The sequence below is a fragment of the Labrus bergylta genome, chromosome 10 (assembly GCF_963930695.1).
Source record: "Labrus bergylta chromosome 10, fLabBer1.1, whole genome shotgun sequence".
Classification (NCBI taxonomy): Eukaryota; Metazoa; Chordata; class Actinopteri; order Labriformes; family Labridae; genus Labrus; species Labrus bergylta.
In genome coordinates, this window is record NC_089204.1 from 28503292 (window position 1) to 28527124 (window position 23833).

At 42.6% G+C, this 23833-nt stretch overlaps 1 protein-coding gene across 1 annotated transcript; it reads right to left on the minus strand.

Moving 5' to 3' along the window:
* Positions 1 to 536: 536 nt before the first annotated feature.
* mertka (c-mer proto-oncogene tyrosine kinase a) lies at positions 537 to 23386 on the minus strand. Its single transcript, XM_020653461.3, has 19 exons — positions 23106 to 23386; positions 21210 to 21525; positions 21028 to 21128; positions 19925 to 20095; positions 16499 to 16585; positions 16251 to 16366; positions 15045 to 15234; positions 13376 to 13521; positions 8568 to 8703; positions 7380 to 7530; positions 5849 to 5931; positions 4795 to 4890; positions 4609 to 4689; positions 4426 to 4518; positions 4213 to 4331; positions 4012 to 4121; positions 3438 to 3597; positions 1935 to 2071; positions 537 to 1321 (listed from the first exon to the last, which is right to left on the minus strand). Exons 1-19 carry the CDS (start codon positions 23188 to 23190, stop codon positions 862 to 864), a joined length of 2838 nt encoding a protein of 945 aa, XP_020509117.2. The 5' UTR covers positions 23191 to 23386; the 3' UTR covers positions 537 to 861.
* Positions 23387 to 23833: the final 447 nt, after the last annotated feature.

A 23833-nucleotide genomic window follows, 5' to 3' on the forward strand; every position in this document is an offset into this window, starting at 1 on the left:
TTTTATTTGATTTACATGCGGTGCTGTCTCTATACCTGAAGTATTTGAACATTATTTACTCTCATTCAAAGAACAGTAAAGGTTTACCCCAAAAGAACTCTCTGCTGTAACGGATGTAATTCCCAAAAGAATGAGATTAATTTTCTGTTTTACTGTCCGATCTATGATGACGTAAGGAATGTTCTTTTTTTTCTTCCATTGACATTTATGTAAAACTTGAATTGTGTTTTAGAAGAGAAACCTTTTTTGCAACAGATTTTATCTGCAAAGCATGCTGGGAGAAAAGACAGAACACACTGTTTAAGACTGAGCTGTGACAGGAACATGCGACTTTGTAGTGTTATGAAAATGTTACCGGGAACCACTGCAACTGAATTTCTTATAAACCCATGAGGGTTGGGCACTTTGGTGCATGACATGAAAATAAATACAATCAATCAATGTACTTATCCTGCTTCCCCTTGAATGACACCACTGCAGGAAATAAATATGTTCACATAAACACCGTCATCAATGTGAGGGAATTAGTAAAATGATAAAATTGCGTCTTACTTTAATGACGACATTAAAACTCATATTTATACATTACATAAGATCACTTTATAAACGCTCTGTACATTTCTATATTTACATCACAACACAAAATCCAATACAGTAATCAATTTCACAGTTCAGTGTATCTTGAGCTTATGAAAAGTGTGTCGGAAGTTGACACAAAAAGACGACAATCCTAACACTGACGTAAAGGCTGGCCATGGGACGCATTAACTGCTGGTGCTGCTGCAGAAAGTGCACATGAGGAAAAAGTCAAGGTGCTCCCAGTGCGATGAGGCGCTTCATTTTTTGTTTCAGTTTGGATCTTCACAGCAGGTGAGAGGTGTCACTCGAGCTGTGATCCACCGCCGTCGCATCGGTTGCCCTGTCTCCGTTTGCACGACTTATTAAAAGAGGAGTGTTCGCAGCAGGAGGTCTCATGGAGGGATCGGAGGAGATCACCACCACGTAGCGATCGTCGCCCTCCTCCTCCTCCTCCTCCTCTTCCTCCTCCTCCTCCAAGCTGCCGTGAATGTCCGCGGTGACGACCGAGTTTTCTGCGGTGTGGTGGCTGCAGGAGGGCGACGAGTTGAACAGAGGATGATCTGCAGGAAGCGTTTCTCCTTCGGCGTCCTCTTCAGGAAAGCTGGTGTTGATATAGATGATGTCGTCTTTGCTGAAAGACTCTGGAAGTTTCTCTGTGAGCTTTTCCATCATTTCCCGCAGCTGCGTAAAGGAGGGTCGGTCCACCGGGTCGGCCCTCCAGCAGCTGTACATGATCTCATACCTGCACACAGGGGAATAAAGGAAGTCATTTAAAGGGGACATATTATGAAAAATCCACTTCTACAGTGTTTTTGAACATACATCTGGTAACCTGAGAGTCTACTGACCCACAACATGTGAAATAAACCCATCCAGTCCTTTGTTTGTGGTCTGCATAAGTCTTACAACACAGTTTCAAATGTGCTCTCCTTGTGATGTCACAGTGGGATTCTGGTTAAAAAAAAAAAATCCCCTCCCCTCCGCTGGTATCTCCACCCATGGACTCCACCCCCAGCCTAGAACAAAACTTTTGAGCAGGTCTGCCATTTTTATTCTCTCTACAGAGGAGTGATGTCTACAGGGAAAACTCATTACATTTAAAGAGACACACACACCAAAACGGAGCGTTCTGAGAGAGCTGGTTTCTACAGGGTCACAAACCTCCTCTGGTGCTTGATTCATGTTATATTCTGACCAAAGCACAGCACAGATGTTTCATTTAGACCACAGGGGGGCTGTTTGAAAAGGTGGAGGAGGAGGGATGATATGTCCCCTTTAATAGATCATGATACATATCTTTAAAGGAGTCCTGCTTTTTGGGTGCAACTATTACAGAGAGGAGGAGATGTACTTACAGCTCATCCAAACAGTCTGTCGGCTGCTTCAGTCTGTGTCCTTCCAGTAAGTAGTCGTAAATTTCATGATTCTGGATGCCTGGATACGGCGTCATGCCTCGTGTCGCAATCTCCCACATGGTGACTCCAAATGCCCACTGAAACACACAGAGTAAGATACTTTATACAAAGCCTACATAATTATGACTACTCTTCCAATTTCTAAGAAACCTTTAATGCAAACCTAAAAACTGTCATCGCTCTGCTCTCTACAAATTACCTTACCGAACTAGATTAACCTTCAAACTGTCTTGGTTTATATTGAGTGGTATGTTTTTTTCTTTATTTCTCGCGTTCTTGGGTTCAGGCTCTTATGTTGTGGTTCTGTTCTTCCTGGTTATCTGATTGGGGCGTTCATTCACAGATGCCGAACATCTGGCTCATCCACAGCAGCTCTCATGGTGCATTCATGCAGGGACGGACACGTCGGAAAAACGAGTCTCCGAGTTGTGAAATGCACATGAACACCTGCTCAAATCGGAACAACAACTCGAAAACTCGGATTAGGATTAGGTGCCCGATTTGCCGATATGGCGTCAGAATCGTCATCACATGGGGGGCAATATATGTTTAGATAATGTTAGGATACGTTTTATTAATTCACGTATTGCACATCAACTTTTTGCTAAAATATAACATTAGACATTCCACTGATCTTCTTCGTCGCATCAACTTTTTTTAGTTTTTTTGCTGGTATTACAACATTCAGACTTTCCGAACTGTAAGCACATGAACACAATCAAGTCGGAAGAACGACTTCCCAACTGGGAACTTTGGACTACCCGAGCAGCACCTGAATGCAGCATCATTCCCCTCCTCATCTTCCAGAGAGCTGCCAGATTGTCGTCACTACTCGGTGGTTTATCGGCCCCGTTAAGAGTCATTATCAGATTGTTTTTGTGCTATCCTGTCTTCTCCTTTTTCATTCAAACTGCTTGTTTTTTTGTATTCTTTCCCGGTGCCTCGCTCTGCTTTGTCCCAGCGCTCCTGAACGCCACCACTCCTCACCACCATGTATCTATATTGTTATTTGAAGTTCACTAACAAAATGTATGAAGCGAGAATTTATTCATCCTCTCTATTTCAAATTTCAAGAAGGGGGGATAAACATTAATTAATTTTCCCATCCTTTAACACTTAAAGAAATCTTTAATTTCCAACAGTTCAAGAAAACTGGATTTTGATCTATTTCTACTTTTATTTAAAAGTGTTCTGAAATTGCCAGAGGTTACAAAATATGTGCAGAAGAAATCAAAACTCCAATAATAACCACACATTGATGATAAACGACGTCACAAAGACTTTCAAAACAAAAGCGGCACCACACCCTTCAGAAGAACGCTGAGTAATTAGCTCAGAGTCAACTCAGCTGACGACTCAAAAAACACATTTTAGGAAGAGTCATGAGTAGAACCAGACGAGGGGTTCGGCTCTTCTTCTGGTGACACACACAGATGTACTCACCACGTCGCTCTTTATTGTGAAAACTCTGTCGGCCAGACTCTCCACTGCGATCCACTTCACGGGCATTTTGGCGATCCTGCCCTGCCGGTAATAGTCTCCACTGTAGATCTTCTTCGATAAGCCAAAGTCGGCCACACACACCGTCATGTCGTCACGCAGCCTGGACACACAAACACACACGTTAGTTCTTTGTTGTTCATTTTCATCTCTGCTTTGTACGGTGACCTTGAATGTTTTAAATAGGCGTCAGTTTGGGATCCCTAACCACTTCCTGTTTGAGTGCTTAACTTCATGTTGTGACCTTAGATGACCAAAAATACATAATTTTCTTTCAGAATAAAAGCAGGTTTGTAGCAAGCTAGGAAGAAAAGTATCCTCATCCTAAAACAGTACAACATTTTCAAAATAAAAGCCCAACAAAAAAACTGTTTTGAAGTGTTAAATTTCAAACCTGCGATTTAAAAAAGCTGCTGTCCTCCCTCCTCATTCTTTTGATGCTACATTGTTTTGTCATGGTTACCTTGGCTGTTATGTGTCATTTAACTATTAGTAAAAGTTTGATTTTGTAACCTACATGCAGTTGCGAGCCGCCAGATCCCGGTGCAGAAAGTTCCGACCGCTGAGATACTCCATACCTAGAGCGATGTCCACCATGAACTTCAGAAGAGTCTGAGTGGGCAAGAACTGAGAAGAGAACCACAACAATCACAACTTAATGTTGTTTATTCTTATATTAATATTCTATAAGATCATTATTTTGGATTCTTTATCTCACCAACGGACACTCTCCCAGGCGCGAGCGCAGCAGGAAGCTGTGTAGGTCTCCGTATCTCATGAACGGCAGGATGACCATGGGCTTGGGAAAATTCCCAGAGCCCACTTCCAAGCACACACCTGAAGAGGACAAATCAACGCACATAATTACTGCACAGGTGTTCAAATGAAGGAAGACCAGTATTTAGATTCTTCTTGACTTTGTTTCTCCTACCGAGCAGTCTGATGACATTCGGGTGGTTGAAATCTTTCATGCACGCCGCCTCATTCAGGAACTCTTCAATCTCCTTTTGAGAGAAGCTGTCCACTGTCCGAGGAGAAAATTAAAAAGTTATCCGCTGCTTTTGTTTTTGTTTTTTAGTAAATGGATGATCGCTTTTAGTAAAAGAAAACTTACATTTCATTGTCTTCACGGCGACTTTTTCTGAAGAGCCGTCTATTTGTCTTAAATGTCCCTCCACCACGGAGCCAAATTCCCCTGATGGGAGGAAACCAAACACTTCATATTCTGCACAGCATGAGTTACTTAAGCGTTCAAACGTGTGGAGTTGACAAAATAAAATTAAAAAAACGGTCCACTCACCCTCTCCCAGAACTTTCCCGATGGAGAGCAAGCTCCTCATGACCATCACGTCCTGAAGCTTGGCCTGCAGGTCTTCACTAATGCCGAGGTTCCCCACTGCAGAACAAAACCCCACTCAGGTTAGTGTGTGTGTTTTAAAATATGCTGACAGCATGGGGGGCACCAGTGGCCTACTGGTTAGACCCCACGCCCCATGTACAGAGGTTATAGTCCTCGAAGCAGGAAACCTACATCTGACCTGTGGCTCATTTTCCCTTCATGCCTCAAAATGTGCAAATATGATGCAAAAAATTTAAATAGACAACACAAAGTATATTCTTATTAAACATGTTAACAGTTTATAGATTGTTTACTCATTGACACCGAGAAGAGTCAGCAACAATATGTATGCATTCATGTCATGGTGCTGTTTTTTATGGATATATTGACTGTATGGACCTCTGTTGCAAACCAAATTGCAGCTCGGGGACAATAACGATTTTCCAAATCCAAACCAAACACAGTGAAGACTCTTTTTATGTTATTGTTTTCTAAGGTTTGTAAACAGTTGGCTGTTAGATATTCATGTATCAGATCATGTATACCTCTAGGAAATCTAATTAGCCTTTTCTTCTACACACTTCCTTCCTGCCTACTTGAACTTGTTAATGGTCCCAGTTGCTGCAGGGATTTTATTTACATCATTCGTTTTCTTGATTGCATTCTACGTCATTCTGTGAATCTACCTGTGATGATTTTGTGTGGGTGCTGTGGGTTAGTGGGAGGGATGTGTGTAAGATGTGCATGACTGTGTCTGTACTGGTTTTCTGTTTTTGTGTTGGACCCCCTTGAAAACGAGATGCTTCATGGTTCGAGATGGTATTTATTTTTTGAGGAAGAGGAGAAGTTGACATACTTGTTTTTCTGAGAGGTTTACCTTTATTTGTCACATAAAGGTTTTAAAAACAAGGTGACATGGTAATGTGTGTGCGTTGGTGTATATATATGCATGTCTAAATATATCAGATTTTTTAATGGGAATACAAAAGTTTTACAGTAATGTTCATGAACTCACGAGTGATTCCTATGGCTGATCGGTTGTAGGATCTCTGGTACTGAACAACCGGCTGCAGCTTTTCTTCACCTCTAAACATCCACCTGCAGGGGGCGACAGAGGGAAAGAAAACACAGGCAATGCTGAGGTAACGTCACCACAACTCTGATCACAAAAACAAAAACAGAGGCTGGGATTCAACTCCAGGAGGGGGGTCAAAGTGAGGAAGCCCTCTGAGCTGTCAGTCGCTGTTTTCCCCTCTGAGCCGCAGCCTGTGACACATTCCTGTCCGTATCCTGATCGGCATGCCTGAGTCACAGCTGCTACTCCTCCAGCTGCACAGTTATTAACTGTTCTCAGGTGCAGGCAATAGTGATTAAGAGGAAGCAGAGGCCGTTTATTAACAGAGTCAGGAAGTTTTTTAGGTTTTCAAAGTCATCCAACAGCAGGGAAAGAAAACCAAACACCGCCACATGGCAATACAAAAATAACTTCTCTATCACATCTGAGATTTTTGAGTAGTTAGAAAAGAGAATACATATAATTTATAGCAAAGCAATTAATCTTAGAAAGACACAATTGTAGGAACATTTCTACCTAATAAACAACAAAATGAGAGATTAGTTACTTCATATTATATCCCATATTATGCTTCTTCTGGTTTTATTTGCCCTTTAGTGTGTTTTCCAAGTGTCCTGTGCATGTTTAGACCTGTTTACATCTATGTGCAAAAATTCAAAGTGTGTGGAAACCCAGCGTCTCCTACGTCCTCCTGTTAGCTGTAGCATTAGCTGCATGTAACGCTCGGTTCTAGCCCCCCCTCGATAACAATTTGTCAGTGGGACGTCTTGTCAGTGTGAGATCACTGATCTAAGCCCATTGGCTCGTTGTGGCCCTGCAGCTCATGTTGAAATTTCCGAGAAGCGTGCTGAGCAACTGACCAATAACGACAGAGCGGATCGGCAGACCAATCAGAGCAGACTTGGCCCACGTGGGGTCTAACAGTGTGGGCTCAACAGAGTGCAGCTGACGGACTCAGAGCGGAGAGGGAGCAAGGAGGAGCAGTTCATGAAAACAGACACTTTTTTCTTTCATGTCAGCGAGAGGATGTTTTGGCAATGCAAGATAATCTTCATGCAAGTTATTGTTCAGTAATATAAAGCAGAACACATTAAAGAAAGTAGACACAGTATACACGTATAGCGGACTCGGCGGTTGCTTCGTCCACTACTTCCTTTAGGTGCACTTCTGAACGACCAGATCAGAAGGATTTCAGGAGCAGTCCTCCATGAAATTATCTAGATATTTTTTAGGAGTGCAGATGTATCAGATATTTGGTGGACGACCTGCCTGGACGCTGAAGCCGAAAGCTTTAAATCTATCAGGCACAAATAGAAGGAAACCCCCTAAAAAACATCAGACGACCTACTCTGCCTTTCACTAGTTTTAAAAAAAGAAAAAGAGGAAATCGCAGACAAGCTACTGCCAAAGACAAACTGAAAGTAACTTTGACAATTGTGTTTGCACAGAAAGTGAAAGCTTGTCAGCGTACCCAAACCAGGAGTCAGAGGACCTGTTGTGTACACAGATAGCCCCCCAGAGGATCAGCAGCAGAAGACAGATGCTGCACGCCACGCCCAGCACCACATAGACCGAGTCAGGGACCCCGGTGTCCGGGCTGGACGACGGGGACACCGCTGATTCTGGGGGGAAAAAAAAAGAGGAGAAATTATAAACATGAAAAAATATAATCTGCAAACAGGAGAGTAAGAATAGAGTAAGAACTGTCTTTCCAATGAAAGGTAAGAGTTAAGAATTTGAAGCAATGAATTTAGATTGAAGGAAGAATGTGTGACTTTTTGATCCACTAGGTGTCGCCCTTGAGCTCCAGCATGAAACCAAAACAAACTGCTGTTAGGCCATGCCTCCTCCATACTGAAGCCTCCGCTCTCCTACAGAGACACACCTCCAACCCCGCTCCCCTCACATTCAAACGAACGAGTCCAGCGCAAGTGGCGGACAAAATTGTCCTTTGCTCGAGCTGCAACCACCTGTGTCCTGCATTGTTGTGTTAGCATGCTAATGTTAGCGCTCTTTAGTTAGCTCGTAGCTTCACATTTCATGTAAACTGACACAGAATGAGCGTGATCTAAAAACTCTTACTAACATCCAAATAATCAGTGAGTATGTTCTTCTTCTTCTCTCTAGTTCTTGACTAAAACAGCTTTTATACACAAGGGGAGGAGCCGGCCGTCCCGTCCATGTAAACACGGCTCTGACAACAACACAGCCAGCGGGACTCGAGCTTCTCCCTCACTGTAGACAGTCATGAGGCTTGATTTCTGATATATTTATGTGGAACATGTTGCACATTCTTCCTTTAGAGGTTTCAGAAAGTTGTTTTAAATTATTCTTAAAATGATTCCGAAGGCCGAGAGGAGGAGAGAATTAAAAAGCTTCATTCCTCTTTGGACAAAGAACATCTGTACAAAATGTCACAGCCATCAATCCTGCATTTGATGAGATTTCATTCTGGACACAAGAACAGACTTAATGACGGTTCGTTCTGAAGAGAGCGACGCTGCAAGTGAAGCTAAAGACACAGACTGAAGCCTTAAAAGGTGTTTCACTCCTCACAGGCAGACGTGTTATTCTTGCCTCAGTGCAGCACATTAGTTAAACTATGTTGGCAGGATGATAAAGCTCCCAGATGTTGAGATGAATCAATAGAGCAGCTTACTGTCCTCTGGCACATAAAGCCAGACTCGTGGGCTGACCATGCCGCTCCCCGCCTGCGTGCACGCCGCCACCTCCACGCTGTAGGTCATGTTGAATTCCTGCACGGGTACAGACAGCATGGTGGTGTTACTGTGGACCTGAAACACACAAACAACAGACATCAGCGTTAAAAAAAAAAAAAAAAAGCTCAAGGTTAATCATTATCTGGGTGGAGAGAAAGTTCAACCCGTTAGAAGAACTTAGACGCAGGCTGAGCAAAGTTTCAATGATGCAGTTGTTTACATTTTCCTAGCTTTATAACGACAGGGAGCAAAAGTAGAGAATAAATGAGCTACGAGTGACCACATATAGTCGAATATTCAAGGATCTGTTTGTCACAGCCTCAGTCGACGGCCAGTCTCACAGTCGAGCACAATCGTCATTTAATTCTACATTGTGGCTGCTGCGGTGGTGGTCTGACCTGCACACACACACACACACAGTGGGCCGTCAGCGCCTGATTTAATGGGCATGTGTAATATGGTTATACGGTCGCATTAATGCAAGATTAAAAAGAAAGGATCAAGTCCTATCATAGAATACATTGTTATTCCAAGTCTAGTAGAAAAAGGGTTTAATGATGTGGTTAAACTCCAATGAGAATATGTGTCAAAGAGCGCGAACAGTCAACGATCAGTCAGGTACAGGCCTAACGTGGGCACCTTTAAGGGGAGTCTCAGTTTGAAGGATATCCTCATACATCATGTCAAATATCCAAAAAGTTAAATGCTAAATGGACTTGAGCTTGTATCGTTCTTTTCTAGTCTCCAGACTACTCAAAGTGCTTTTACACCGCAGGTCACACCTACACATTCACACACTGATGGTAGAGACTGCTGAGTGAAGAGTCCATCAGAAGTAACTGAACCCATTCATACACCGTCGCTGAAGCAGAAGGAGCAACTTGGGGTTAAGTGTCTTGCCCAAGGACACATCGGACATGTGGCTGCAGGAGCCGGGGATTGAACCCTGACTCTACCAACTGAGCCGAGTTAACATCCTCGTCATGAATCTAAATATCTATCTATGTACAGCTGAACAAACTCTTTTCTCATGGATCTGGTCGTAAGGAAGATAATTCAGATCTGTTTGTTGCACACCTGACTTCTTTTAGAGATTTTTAAAATATTTTTCAGACTGTTTCTGTCTTTTGCTGTGAGGCTGTGAAACCAACAGAGACTTAATAAAAGATTGATAAGAAGGACAGATAATTATTGGACTAAACAGGAATTTAGTCCAATAATCCTCCTGTGATTTTACGGTGTAGGCTACAGTTCTTTCTTCTACTTTAATTGTAGGTACAATTATTGTTCATCTGAAAAATAAGCTTGTTTTTAAAGCCATGAAAAGAGGCAACAATTGAAACGTTGTGTTCGAACAGCATGTTAAGGAACATCTTGTACTTTAGTGCAACATCTCAAATCTAGCTCAACAGTTTTTTTCCTGCATGTCACACCTTTTCTCTCTCACTGTCTCCTTCTTCTTTTTCCTTCCTTTAAATTCACTAAAACAAAATTAAAAAGTCCCTTTAATGCCATTTCTGATGCAATATCAAACCTTTAATTGTGAAAAAGCAGGGTTACTGTATTCCAGAGAAACTATCACTCAAAATGAAAAAGGGAAGAAGGCTGACTTCCTAGATGAGCACATGTGCTCCAACAGCGGGGAAACATGTGACAGACAAACCCCGATGTTTCACAACATCACACACACCGTATCATCATCTGGGGTTCCTCTGCTTCACCAAAGTGCTGACAGCTGAACCCATGATTCACACTCTCTCACGTCTGTGCCGACCAAACACAGACATGTGCTTAAAGAATCTGACAACCGCAAATCCTCTAGATTTGGGGAAATGACCTCAAACTCAGGAGCAGTGATGGTGACAAGAGAATAGATTATATCAGGGTTTATGGATGTTTAGGCAGGTACTCGTTTCTATATGAAGGTGTCAATGAATATCTTTTAGGGTATGTATTTACTCCCATTAGTTTATTTGTTTTTAAGATTTATTTGGGTTTTTTTTGTACCTTTATTGTAGCCATAGGACAGTGGATAGAGTCGGAGACTGGGGAATGACGTCATGCGGAAAAGGAGCCACAGGTCGGATTTTTGCCGTCAAAACGGACATTTTAATATGAGGTGTGCATTCATTCAACTTTTGAGTCTTTCCGAACAAGCCCCAAGTGGACACGCAATGAATTGCAATTTTTTGCACTTCCACTTCGGCCTCATTTTTTCTGCTCGGTTGCCGCTTGGTAAGAACACAAGTATGTTTATATCCCTGTCCTGGCCTCCATGTTTGGCATGTTTCACATAAATACAACAGAAATCCAGTCTGTCCTGTGTAAATGTGTCTCTGAGTCATGACTGTCTACAATGAGGGAGAAGCTCGAGTCCCGCTGGCTGTGTTGTTGTCAGAGCCGTGTTTACATGGACGGGACGGCCGGCTCCTCCCCTTGTGTATAAAAGCTGTTTTAGTCAAGAACTAGAGAGAAGAAGAAGAACATACTCACTGATTATTCGGATGTTAGTAAGAGTTTTTAGATCACGCTCATTCTGTGTCAGTTTACATGAAATGTGAAGCTACGAGCTAACTAAAGAGCGCTAACATTAGCATGCTAACACAACAATGTAGGACACAGGTGATTGCAGCTCGAGCAAAGGACAATTTTGTCCGCAGATTTCACTTCAATCATGGTGCGTTCTTATTCAGAACTCCTTCATGTGAACGCGGTTGGAGAGGGGTTGGAGGTGTGTCTCTGGAGGAGAGCGGGGGATTCAGTATGGAGGAGGCGTGGCCAAACAGCAGTTTGTTTTGTTTTCATACTGGACCTCAAGGGCGACACCTAGTGGATCAAAAAGTTGCACATTCTTCCTTTAACTATTTATGTATTAAGTTAAAACATCTATTGCTGTCGTGTACATTTTGACCTCCATGTGACAGCATTAAAACGGTGTGAAAGTATGTTTCCTATATCCAGGCGAAAATATCTACCTGCCGAGAGAAATGAGAAATTATTTCCTGTTTACAATTCAGACTGTTGTGACGTGTTTATTGTGAGTGCTCACTTACTCAGCCCTTCTCAAGCAGCAGGTGAGTGTAATGATTAAACACGTAACCTCTGCACACATTTCCAGTCACCGCTAAATTTGAGAAGCCTTTGTGTGTGATAACGTCACGACCTGACTGGACGAGGCACAGAACCTGAGGTACACATCCCGTTGTGTTCATATTCCATTCAGTCTGCGATGACTCACGGCCACATGCTGAAGAAAGGAAAACACTGAATGCCAGTTTTCACACCGTCGGGCTTCCTCTCACTTCCACACACACAGGAAGGACGGGAAACACACTATTGTACTCCAAGAGAACATGAATGCACTCGACTATCATCATGGAATAATGAGCGGGACATTTCATCCTCACAATAGACGTAGAGTTAAAAATAAAGGTTGTTATTTCTTAGAGAGTGAATCTTAAAAAAATGAATCGATGAGTGACTTTCCCTCTGCTGCGGAGACAGAAGTGAAAAATCTGATAAGTTTTTTTTATAGACAAGAGGAAGCTGAACTCTGCTTCAGTGGGCGGGACAAAGGGAGGGTCACATATTCCCAATACGCAGGACACATTCTCTTCATGTTTGTCATACTTCAGTCATTGTTATCAGAAATGAAAATGAAAAAAAAAAACACGAACTCCGTCTCTGGAAATCACAACGGTAGAATGAAGAGGAGAACAGGACGACGGCAAACAGTCGTTTTAGTGATGAAGGGTGTAAGGACGCACTAATCGGGACCAAGACTTTCCAGAGACCAGAACGCTCAGAGACCGAGTCAAGACCAAGACATTTAGGGATCCAGACCGAGTCAAGACCGAGACATTTAGGGATCCAGACCGAGTCAAGACCGAGACATTTAGGGATCCAGACCGAGTCAAGACCAAGACATTTAGGGATCCAGACCGAGTCAAGACCAAGACATTTAGGGATCCAGACCGAGTCAAGACCAAGACCATAAATATCAATAAAAAACCATCATCTTGTGTTTAGGGGGCGTGTCTCTGATTACAACCGGAACACCAGGAAGGTTGTGGCCATAACCGAGGGAGGAAAAACCAAACTAATCACAGTGATGACATGAGAAAGAAGCGGTGGTCTTGACCGGTTTTGATTTAAAATCTGGAGACAAGACCCAGTAAAAATGCTTGCGATTCCAAGACGGAACAGAGACCTTCAAAAAAGTGGTCTCGAGGCCAAGACCGATCTTGAGTACTACAACACTAAGTCGTCTATTCTACTTGCATGATGTGTGTATTCTGACCAGTTTCTTAGTCTACAAAAAATGCACAAATTCAAACACTTAAAGTAGATTTGAATGTTGGTGGTGGAATGAAACAGACTGACTGTGTCAGCGCTCCTCCTGTCTCCTCGTCTCTCTCCCAATTCAGGTTGTGGTCTTCCCATAAGTCCAGCTCACTGAGTCTGGGTTGTGACGGACTCACACCAAAATACACAAGAAATCATTGAGGCAGCGTCACCTAGCTTCTCTGAATCATTTCCTCTTTATCAGCGTTTCTGGTTACTGGTAAAAAATCTTTTTAGATAAAATATCAGCTGCAGAATATACTGCAATAACAGGAAGGGCTTTTATTTTGAAGTAGTCACAGGAAACGGTAACCATGGATGTCATACAACTTGAGATGGAAATCAACAAAACATCCATAAAACAGGATGCACATAGAAGATAAAAGGTTCCATCTTCACTCACCTTGTTCACTTGGTTGGAGTTTCTGATGATGACATCGTAACCGCGCAGGAAGCCGTTTATCTTGTCCTCTGGGGGAGGCTTCCAACTTATCTCCAGCCTCGACTCGTTCAGATGCACGCTGACGTTTCGGGGATAAACGGAGGGCACTGAAAACGATAATTGGGAGTTAAGAGGGATTAAAACATGACGAGAGCGGATATTAATAAACTTCCTTTAAAATGTTAATTTCTGAAACGTAGAAACGGAAAGAGAAAGTAGGACTTCTCCCATCTTTGAAATCTTTGATTACACTTTGGTATGTGGTCATTTCCTGCCACAGCGTATCGAGTCTTTCAACCAAAATATCCCCTGTGGTGGTTTTAGGAAGGAAATTGAATGCAGCTCCACCCAGTAAGAGGTCTGTGTTTTCTCAGTCAGAGCCCTCCTATTTCCTACGTGACCCTTCAGGAACACAGCAGAGATTCAGCCGATAACGGGAATCTTTGTGAGGGGGACTTTGCCTGGAGCAGAGCAGGTTGTTGTGAAGCTCTTGTAAATGACAGTTATTAAATGCTGCTACTGCGAGGAGGCTTACAGTGAGAGAGTGTGTGTGTGTGTGTGTGTGTGTGCGCTGGCATGGACTCAGATCATCTTCACCTGCAGACAAAAATGTCAAGAATCTGGGTCGGATCTTTGATGTTACACTCCCTTCTTTATATGTTCATTTGGGGTCTTTCTGGTCCGGTCTTTCTAGTTTCTGGTCTGGTTTTTCTGGTCTTGCTAGATTCTGGTCTTCCTAGATTCTGGTCTGGTCCTCTAGATTCTGGTCTTTCTAGTTTCTGGTCCGGTCTTTCTTTTTGGCCCAAGAATCCACTTTTATTAAAACCCAATATATCTTCTCTGTATATCGTTTAGAGCAGTGGTTCTAAACTGGTCTAGTCTGAGGATCCACCACCAACTCCTTCATGAAAATCCGGACCCACATTTTTTATACTTTAACCAATCAGATTCATTGAAGGGAAAGTAGTTGCAGTTTGGCCCTCGAGTGGGGTCAAACAAGTCTTTCTCATTCATCCCTTTTTGCACTCTCACTGTCTCGTCAGCGGTACTCATCTAACCAATCGCATGCAGTTCTTCCCTCATTGTCAACCTATCACCATTCTGCTCTCCTTTTAATGCTGCATTCATGTGGTGTCGGACACAATCGGAAAAACGAGTTCTAGAGCTGTAAAATGTAAATGAATGCCTGCTCAAGTTGGATAAACAACTCAGAAACTCCAAAAAAAATTAGGTGCCCGACTTCCACACTGAAGCCAGAAGAACGACTTCCCAACTCATAATACTTGGACTACCTGAGCAGCACCTGAATGCAGCATATATATATGATTCTTTCTCTGCCTTTAGTTCCTTCATGCTGATGTTTCATGCGCCCCTCCACCTCCCCATCAGCGCCTGTCTTTGCAGAATCATCATCCATCAAGTCTTCACCCATCCAGCTTCACCCCTACCAGGGTCTGGACTCCATGGGGGGGATTTATTCTATCGACGCTCACACATCAACCACCAATAAATAATCTCCTAATTCAGTTATTTCTGCTGATTGAACTAATTATTATTTCCCGCGGTATCTGCTGATGTAACGCCCACTTTGAAATGATCACATCAGCTGGTTCCTTCAGTACTCACACACCTCCCTCTGTGGTGTTGCTCTGGATCCACGTGGTGACTGCAGAAGCTCCCACCTCATTGCTGCAGGAAACGCTCATGTTGTACCACGTCATGGCCTGCAGCCCGGGGACTCCGCACTGGAAGGGAGGCACTGTGGTGTTGACGAACCGTGTGGTCGTCACCTCCCCTTTCCTGCGACTCACCTCTTTGACCTTAGAGGTAACAGGAAATATGTCAGAGTCAGTCTGCAAACATTTCTTAACTGATGATCCAAACTCTTTCAGCATATATATGATAAGGCTTTTTAGAATGAAGAGAAATAAGAGGATTGTTTTAATGGGCTAAAACATTGACAGTGTTAACATGGACTTCAGAATCCTGGATTTTGAAACATCACATCCCGATTTCAGACACCAGCATAAGAACTTATTTTGATTTTTAGAAAACAGATTTGGCTACCTGGAGAACTTTGAAAGAATACCGTGGCATGCAGGTTTCCGTTGCAGTCCGCAAAATTGGTCTTGGTCTCGAGACCACTTTTGAAGTTCTAAACTTGGAATTGAAAGCATTTTTAATTGGTCTTTTCTCAATCTCAGACATGGCCGACTCCAGATTTTAAATCAAGACCACCACTGATCGGCTATTTCTCCAAGTCATTACTGTGATTAGAAAGAAAACGCCTCTTTCTAAAAGAACCAATAACTTCAATTCATTTGTAGTTTCATTTTTATTCTAGACTCGGCCTCGATCCCTAAATGTCTTGGTCTCGGTTAGTGTGGTCTTGACTACAACACTACTGCCGACTACCTGCGCAGGTACGGCCTCATCCAAAGTGAGCAAAACAAACACAGCAGCATCTTACTTCCGTCGATGGATAAAAGGTGGAAAACCCTAAATCTGAGAGCCTGCAATAAGCCACAGTGGTCCCATATTTCTTCAAATCTAAAATGGCAACAGTTTGTGTTGAAAAATAGAAACATCCAAGACGCCTGCACAAATAAGATGCAGTACTCAAAAACCAGGATACTAGTTTTAATCATGTATGGAGGTCCAGGATTCGCTGAGTGTATGTAAAGGCCATGTCCGCGTTGTGATCAAAACCAAGTCCATGTAGACACACTCAATTTGCTACCTGATTTTGTATGTGAGGGAGTATCGGAGGTGTTATGGATATAAGAAAGATTCTTTATGTAGTGACATCTCTGCTTGTGCAGAAGTTTGGACTTACCCTGATGTGGCATTTACTGAGCGGTGAAAAGCCATCATGTCCGGGGCTCCAGCTCAGCAGCAGCTTATTGGACTGCCTCTCTATCACGGTGACGTTAAACACCGGGCTGGGGAGCACTAAATAAGACACCATAAAAACACACATTAGTCCGCTTGTATTGAGACATATGGTCGGCAGGCAGATCATGAAAACTCATTGGAATGTGTAACAGCCCCCCCCCCCCCCGCCCCTAAAGACCCCAGCTCTACCTTTGATGTTGATATTTGCTTCTCTGGAAGTCGTGACACCCTTGGAGTTGTATGCTTCACAGCTGAACTGAGTGTACTTGTCCACACCTGCAGTGGACACATCGGAGAGAGCACAATGTAGCACTGTAACACTGACAAAACAACTGAATCCTCAAGGTCGAGATAGGGCTGAATATTTTGGATAGTCTGACCCCGACTCAGGCGTTTATTTTTACTTCAATTCTGGGAAATGAAGGCCTCAAGTGCAGCCAGACACTTTATCATCAGGTTTTTTATGTTTGCACAAACTAACAAAAAGGAGAATCTGGGCAAAAGTGCCATGTCAGCCTCAATGGAGAAACTAGAGAGAAGCAAGACTAAAGCACCCGTTTAGGGATGACTCACTCCTTTTATTATACCTCCAAAGTTCACACAGTTGTTTCTCATGCAGTAAGCAAAAACCTAAGCCTCTCTCCGGTGTGATGCACCGTGGTGACAATCCTTTTTGCTGCGACGCTTTTCCTGGATGCACAATTCCCGTCTTTCAGCGGTCACAGATCGGCCCAGTTAGAATACAAACCGGGACAGCTGCTGAATAGTGTCCCTTTTGTTTCTCTGTTTTCCAGTGTGCGTCTCTATCTCGGAAACCCTTCAACAAAGCTAATCACAGAGCGGCCCTGTGAGAGACGACTGGGTAGCAGAGTCTGGATGTTTTGTTTACGTTCGGTGGAATATCTCAGCCTCACGTGTTTGACTTCCTCTGCTCTGCAGCCACTTAGAGACAGCTTCAGTTTTCACAACAAACAATAAGTGTCCTTGCTTGCACTAATTAGAATCCCACTTAAATTAGGTCAGAGCGAAGTGCGTCATTAAGAGAAACAAAATGCCAAAATTAGAACTGATGTTTAAGCTCTTTAGAGGAATGTGCAAATATGTCGGCCAAGCTGTGCAAACTCTTTTTCAGACTGCTTGGCAAACACAGGGAGAAGGCAAAGAAGGCATGAAGAGGGTCCAATGGGGTCCAAAAGGAAACTGCTAGTTCTTATATAATACTGCAAAAGGACAAAGAATAACAAGATTTTTAAGATTACGATTTTTTACTCTGAGAAAGGAGGACTAGAGTCTCTGTACATGGGGGGTGTGCACTAGCCACTAGACTAATGATACAACACCACCACCCCCCCTTGTTTTCTAAAGTTTGTTTGGTTTTGATAAAAAGTGATAATGTTGCTAAAGTGAGGTTAAAATGATAACAAACCCAAACGATTTCAACAGTTACATGTTTTCAAAAATGTCCAATAATAAAAATGTTTTATCACACCTGGCTGCAGCATAATCCACTTTTTTACTCTGCATGAGTGTGATGAGGGATACGAGTCAAAAATTGTGACAGAGCCACATGTGAGAGTTTGTTTGCATGTTTTTAGATTGATTTTGTTGTAAGAGCATTCACAACAATACTGTGCTGAAATGTAACAACAAAGAAAGAGGATTCAGTCAGCGGGAGAGGTTTCACACATCATTCTCTTTGTGGTTCACACACAATGAAGTGTCCCGAGTGTGCCTCAATCTCATGTTTCAATAAAAATATACAGTAAAAATCATATATCCTGTTAGGAATAAGGAAATGAAAATAGGTCATGCCTTTTGCATTTCTTCTTTCACATAATGCGGGGGCAAGAATATCAAAACAAAACAACAGCATACAGAAGTATGAAATGATGGTTTGGCCTCCCAAAGATGGAAATTACAGGGGAGAGAAGTTTGCTCTCCGTCTTACTGGGCTTGCAGGAGAGTTTCTGTTTTTAAACTCTGGCAGCAGATACAGAGAATTAAAAGACTCATTAAAAGCCAAACCGTTTTCTTTTTCTCTCTCTTTGAACCACATTTTGGTCGATTAGTTTTCAAAGCAGACACAACAAACCGGAGTTCATTCACTGGATCAGCAGCAGGAGACGTGGTTTGTTCAAACAATGACATCAGGTGTTTAATTCAGGGCTGAAATGTGGGGTAAGTGAGCTATCCATAACATGAATAAAAATCCACATTAACCTCTTTCAGTTTCAGACCATGTTAAAGGGAAAGTGCAACGCTGATCGCTTCCTTTACAGTGAACAACATTCATTTACTAACTCACATGACACACTGTCACTGGCTCCAATGTTACAATGAGATCAAAGTTTATGTGGGGCAGAAAAGAAAAGGAGCTCTAGAAAAGTATGCATGAGGTTGACGTGCAGGAGAGTGGGCTACACTGTGTTGTTGTGCCAGTATTTGGTCCTGCTGCAGAGCTCTGGTGAAGTCTGCAGCCTGCCAGCCTCTGTGTGCAGCCCCCTCCCTGCAGGGTATAGTGGGCCGTCCCGTGAATGAGGCCTTTGTGCCCAGAGCCAACCCCCGAACAGACTCACTGTGCACCCCCCCCCCTCTTACCAACACCACCACCACCAACCCCTCGCTGCCCAGGCCGCTGCAAACGCTGGACCAAAGCACAGCTCTGAACCTTTAACCCCTCAGCTTCAGGCAGCAGATACAGAAGGGGAGTTTAGCCTGCGGCAAGCTGAAAATGACGGTTAGGGCATAAAGAGCATGAAGGTTAGTAATCCTATAGCAAATGTTTGCTCTCAAGAAGAGGCGGACTGAGACCATAAAAGGAGAGTGTGCAATATCAAAAGACATTTAGTGCTTTCACAAATGTACAGATACTCAAAAAAGTACAGAACTCCTTCATAACTGGTTATTCCTCGTTAGATCTTTTTGCACAAATCTAGCAGAACGGTGTCACAGAAAGCTCTGACCATGCGTAAATGACCGCTGTTAAAACTGTTCAGGAGTGCAGCAGGAGGCCTCAGCAACACGGACCCTGGTTATAAATCTCATTGCAGTTAGCAGAGTTTGGATGCTGAGTCAGCAACAGACGAGGGAGAATAGAAACCACCAGCAAACTGATGCTATAGCTGAGGGACACCAACTCCACATTTTCCAAACCATTTACTACCGTCAGCTTCCACGTTCGACCGCAGCAGGAAGTTAATCTAAGTGTCACAAAGTTTGTCGATGTAAACCTCATGTCACGTCCAGAGAAATGCTTTTAAAAAACTTTAAGACAAGCTGGAAGTTCTTCTTGATCAAAGAGCACGCTCAGTTAAAGCAGACTTTTAGAGTCTAGTCATGAATTAAATTAAGTCTTTCTACAAGAGGAAATTAGTTCTAAAGCTCCTCTGACACATTTCAGTCTGATAAAGAAACAAAGTGTGAAAAATCACAAAACACATTGTCTGTTTCTCATTCAAACTGATGCTGACTTAGATTCTGATTCTAAAGAATCTGATGATGTGTAAAAAAAAAAAAAAAAAAAGACACTTCTCTTCAGAGGTCTCGACCGCCTCGAGAGGAACATGCAACAAGAGGGTGAGAAAGAGGAAGATGAAGTGGATTGAAATGTCTTACCTGAAATGGAGTAGCTGCTCATAGAGTTCTGGAAGTCACTGTTAGGTAATCCATCCCGGAGCCAGCGGATTTGAACGGGGTCCGGGGGTCCGACCGCCTCACAGGAGAGTGTGAAAGGTGTGTTTCTGCTCACGTTCCTGTCCTCTGGTTGATGGAGAAATGTTGGGAGACCTGCAAAAAAACAAAAAAACAATGGCGGATGAGGGAGACTAAAACTAAATATATGATGCAGAACACATCGCAGTTATCATGATGAAAGGAGACAGCGACCTCCAGAGCTGACGCGTGAAGACAACACCTAAATGGCCAAATTCTGCAGTTCCTACAGTGGCCACTTGAGGCTGCCTCCAAAAGCGAGTCAATCCTTATAGACGCCTGTATTTAAACCCTCAACTTCAAAAGCAGAATTGAAAATACTTACAGCCTGATTCAAGAAAGTTTTAGGTTCCTCCAGCCAGTTTCTTAATTCACTTGCTTCTGCACGGTACAGTTCATACATGAGCACAAGCACACAACGTGGACAGCCTTTATTATCGAGAAATCTCGGCGCGTGAGTTCAAAAACGACTCAAAATAAGCCACAAAGTCAGTAAAGGATCTGTCGTCCTTGTGTTGTTCTTTGATGTGCAGACACGGACTCAACCGTCCTCCTGTCTTATAAACTAAGCAGACTTCAAAACATCGTAAAGCCATGCATGTGTTGTATTAAGACGTTATGTCCAAGAGGTAACCGTGCTGAGGCCCGGTTAGTCCTGGAGCAGTGTGAGTGCAGGCCAGTGGGGGAAACTGAGCCTAGTGTGAGTGCGCCCTTAGCTTAGTTTTATAAATAAACAACTCCATCAGCTACCAACTGAAATGGAAAATAAGTTGCTTAACTAGCTCATTCAACAGCTAACAACTTAGCAACCAGCACAGGCTGTTCAACTCTGAGTTTGCCAACCCCTCGCTCCTCTCCGGATCCGATCGCTCGTCCAGTTATCTTCACTTCTGGCTCCAAAATCCAAACACGTCAAAAGCCAACATGTTGAACTCAAGGCTTCAAAAATGTGACTAGCAATCCAGCTTGGATTGCCATTATTTACAGTCTACATGGCCAACACTCACCTTCTATCTCAAGGGTGATTGGCTGAGACTCCACCAGTCTGTTGTTGATGCTCAGTCTGCAGCGATACTCTCCAGCATCCACCCGCTGCACATGGTTGATGCTGTAATAGAGAACATCAATACACTCCTTATCCTGCTTAATCAGTCTGTCAAACAATGTTTCACCTCTGTGGATTACATACTTGACCGTGGAGAGGAGAGTCGTGACCCCGTCTGTGATGGTCTGCAGCTCGTTGACCACCACCTGCATGTTTGCAGCCAGGTCCAGACCGTTCTTCACCCACACGATGGTGGGCTCCAGCCTGGCGTCCGGGATGTCGATGGAGCAGTTGAATTTGGCCTCATGGCCCTCGGAGAGCTGGATGGTGCCCACGGTGGGCTTGAAGTGCAGCCGCCTGAGCTGATCCGGACTCAGGTAAACCCGTGAAATGTGGGCAGGTATCACAAGAGGCTCAGAGGTCCTGACGGATCGGTGGATCTGGCCTGCGGAGAGCTGAGCTGTTTACAGAAGCAGATTTAAGGTTTTAATAAACACACAGAGGCAACACAAGCGGCTGCTGAATGAAAAATACACAAAAGAATGTTTTGAAATCACTCTGAATGCTTTAAAATACAACTATGCATCTTTTAATTTAGCTCTGAGATAACAAACATTAAAGATTTGACACCAAAGCGGAGAGAAAAAGACGCAAACGGAAACTGAAAACAGGACAAAACCACCGTGAAGCTTCGATCAAACATCAAAACTATCTGATACTTAATGTCTTGAATCTATTTATACGTCTACAATTAAGAAAATCCTTCAGATGATTATCAAATCTAACAAAACAAAACTTCAGACAAACAGCTTAAAATCTGAATATAAATCTAAATTGCAGCGAGTTCTGGATTTTGTGGAAGCAGAGAAAACTTTGTACCAGGCAGGAAAAACTGCTTAATAGATCAACAGGATGAGACGATGACACTCTCTGCATTTGATTGGAATAACTTAATTTTTTTAGACAGTATTGTGCAGAAGTAAAATATATTACAATGTCACTTTTTCCCCAAAAACCTTCAGCTGTAATATGATACCAAACATCGACACATCGTCCCTTTAGGTAAATTGACAAGCGATTAATCAGCTGTTTGTTTCATCCTGTTTTCTGTCTGATTTCACTAAATAGCCTAAATGGAGAAATATCTCCCTAATGAGATAATGTCATAGACTCCAGACTTCAGTTACATTTTTTTCCTACAAAAACATGATGATTAAATTATATTCTGACTCTGTGTAAGCAGATATAACTTTGTAAAAGGCAAGAAAACCTGCCGGATTGATCAATACAATGATACCATATGAAACAATACAACATGATTTGACCTGATTACAATACGGTACGATAAACGTCATTATCCATGTAGTTAAGTTTGACAAAATTGGTTATCACAGTAGTTTGGGATTTCATTTTTCAAGTGGGTAAATACAGAAAAATATCCCTTTAAAAAGATTTTAATTTTTTTAAATTCTGCACTGTAACTCACGCTTTTTACAGTTTATTTTTATTTTATTTAAATTAGTAGTATTAATTTATTTTAACATATTTTTTTGTTATTTTTTTAATTGTCTACCTGTGTTTCTTTTCTTTCCTCTGTCATGATGCTTTTGATGTCTTGTGTGAAGCACTTTGAATCGCCTTGTTGTTGAAATGTGCGACATAAATAAACTTGTCTTGATAACAGAGAAAAGTGAGATAAGGTCACAAAAGAAAACTTTGAGCAGCTTACAGCTTCAGTCAATGGATCTATTAAACAGATGAGTAGTTTAAAGTGTTTTTACTGTCACCATTCCTCTGCGAAACCGAGGAAACCACATTTCATGAGCTGCAGTAGGAAACACGTTTAGTGCTGTGAGACATTCTCAGCATGCCTTTAAGAGACCTCTTTACAGAAAAGTCTTTTTAAAGGGCATCTGAATGATTGGTTTGTTTAATGCAGAGAAGATCACTGCTGCCTGTTGAACAGATCGAGATCCACTTTGAGGGACATGAAAAAGTGCAGGAAAACACAAACTCTGCAGAGGATAAACAACAACTCACCGCCAACAGGGGCCACGATAATAATCGCTAACGTCGTAGTAGAGAGAAAAACTCCAAACCAGCGTGGATTTAACTTCTTTTCCATGACCAGGGTCTGAGCTGCTCCCTGTCCCGCAACAGCCTGAAGAAAGGAAAAAAAGAGGAAAAACCCCCACCGTCCACGTTTTTGTTTCTAAGCGGATTGTGCGGGATCCACAGTGACCCACATCACCCTCTACAGTGGCTTTAACGCGGACTGTGTGGAGAGTTGATGACCCGGGATCAGATTCAGCTGGAGACCAGAAAAAAAGTTTACTTTTCCCCACGTCACAGGAGGGATCCCATGAAGGCGGGACTGACAGGACACGCACCGAACAATAATCAAAACACTGCATGAAGAAATAAATCAGATAAATAAACGGAGCTGAAGATACTGAAGAAACATTTACACGAATTTATGGAGCCGATTTTTTTATTTTTTTATTTCACTCTTGTTCATCTTTTTTTTTTTCCAGACATTAACATAATCTTCTTTTTTAACATCGTGCATGTCGCCTTACAACACACATACAATGTGCTCTATTTAATTTTTAATACCTTAATGTCAACAATTTGTAAACAAAAAAAAAAACAGGCAGTGTAGGTTAGCTGTCTTCCCAACTACGCCACCGTGTGGTCACCTACAAAAACTAAGATTTCCAGATTAATCCTCAAACTGTAAATACGATTATTTAAACAACCCTACCCAA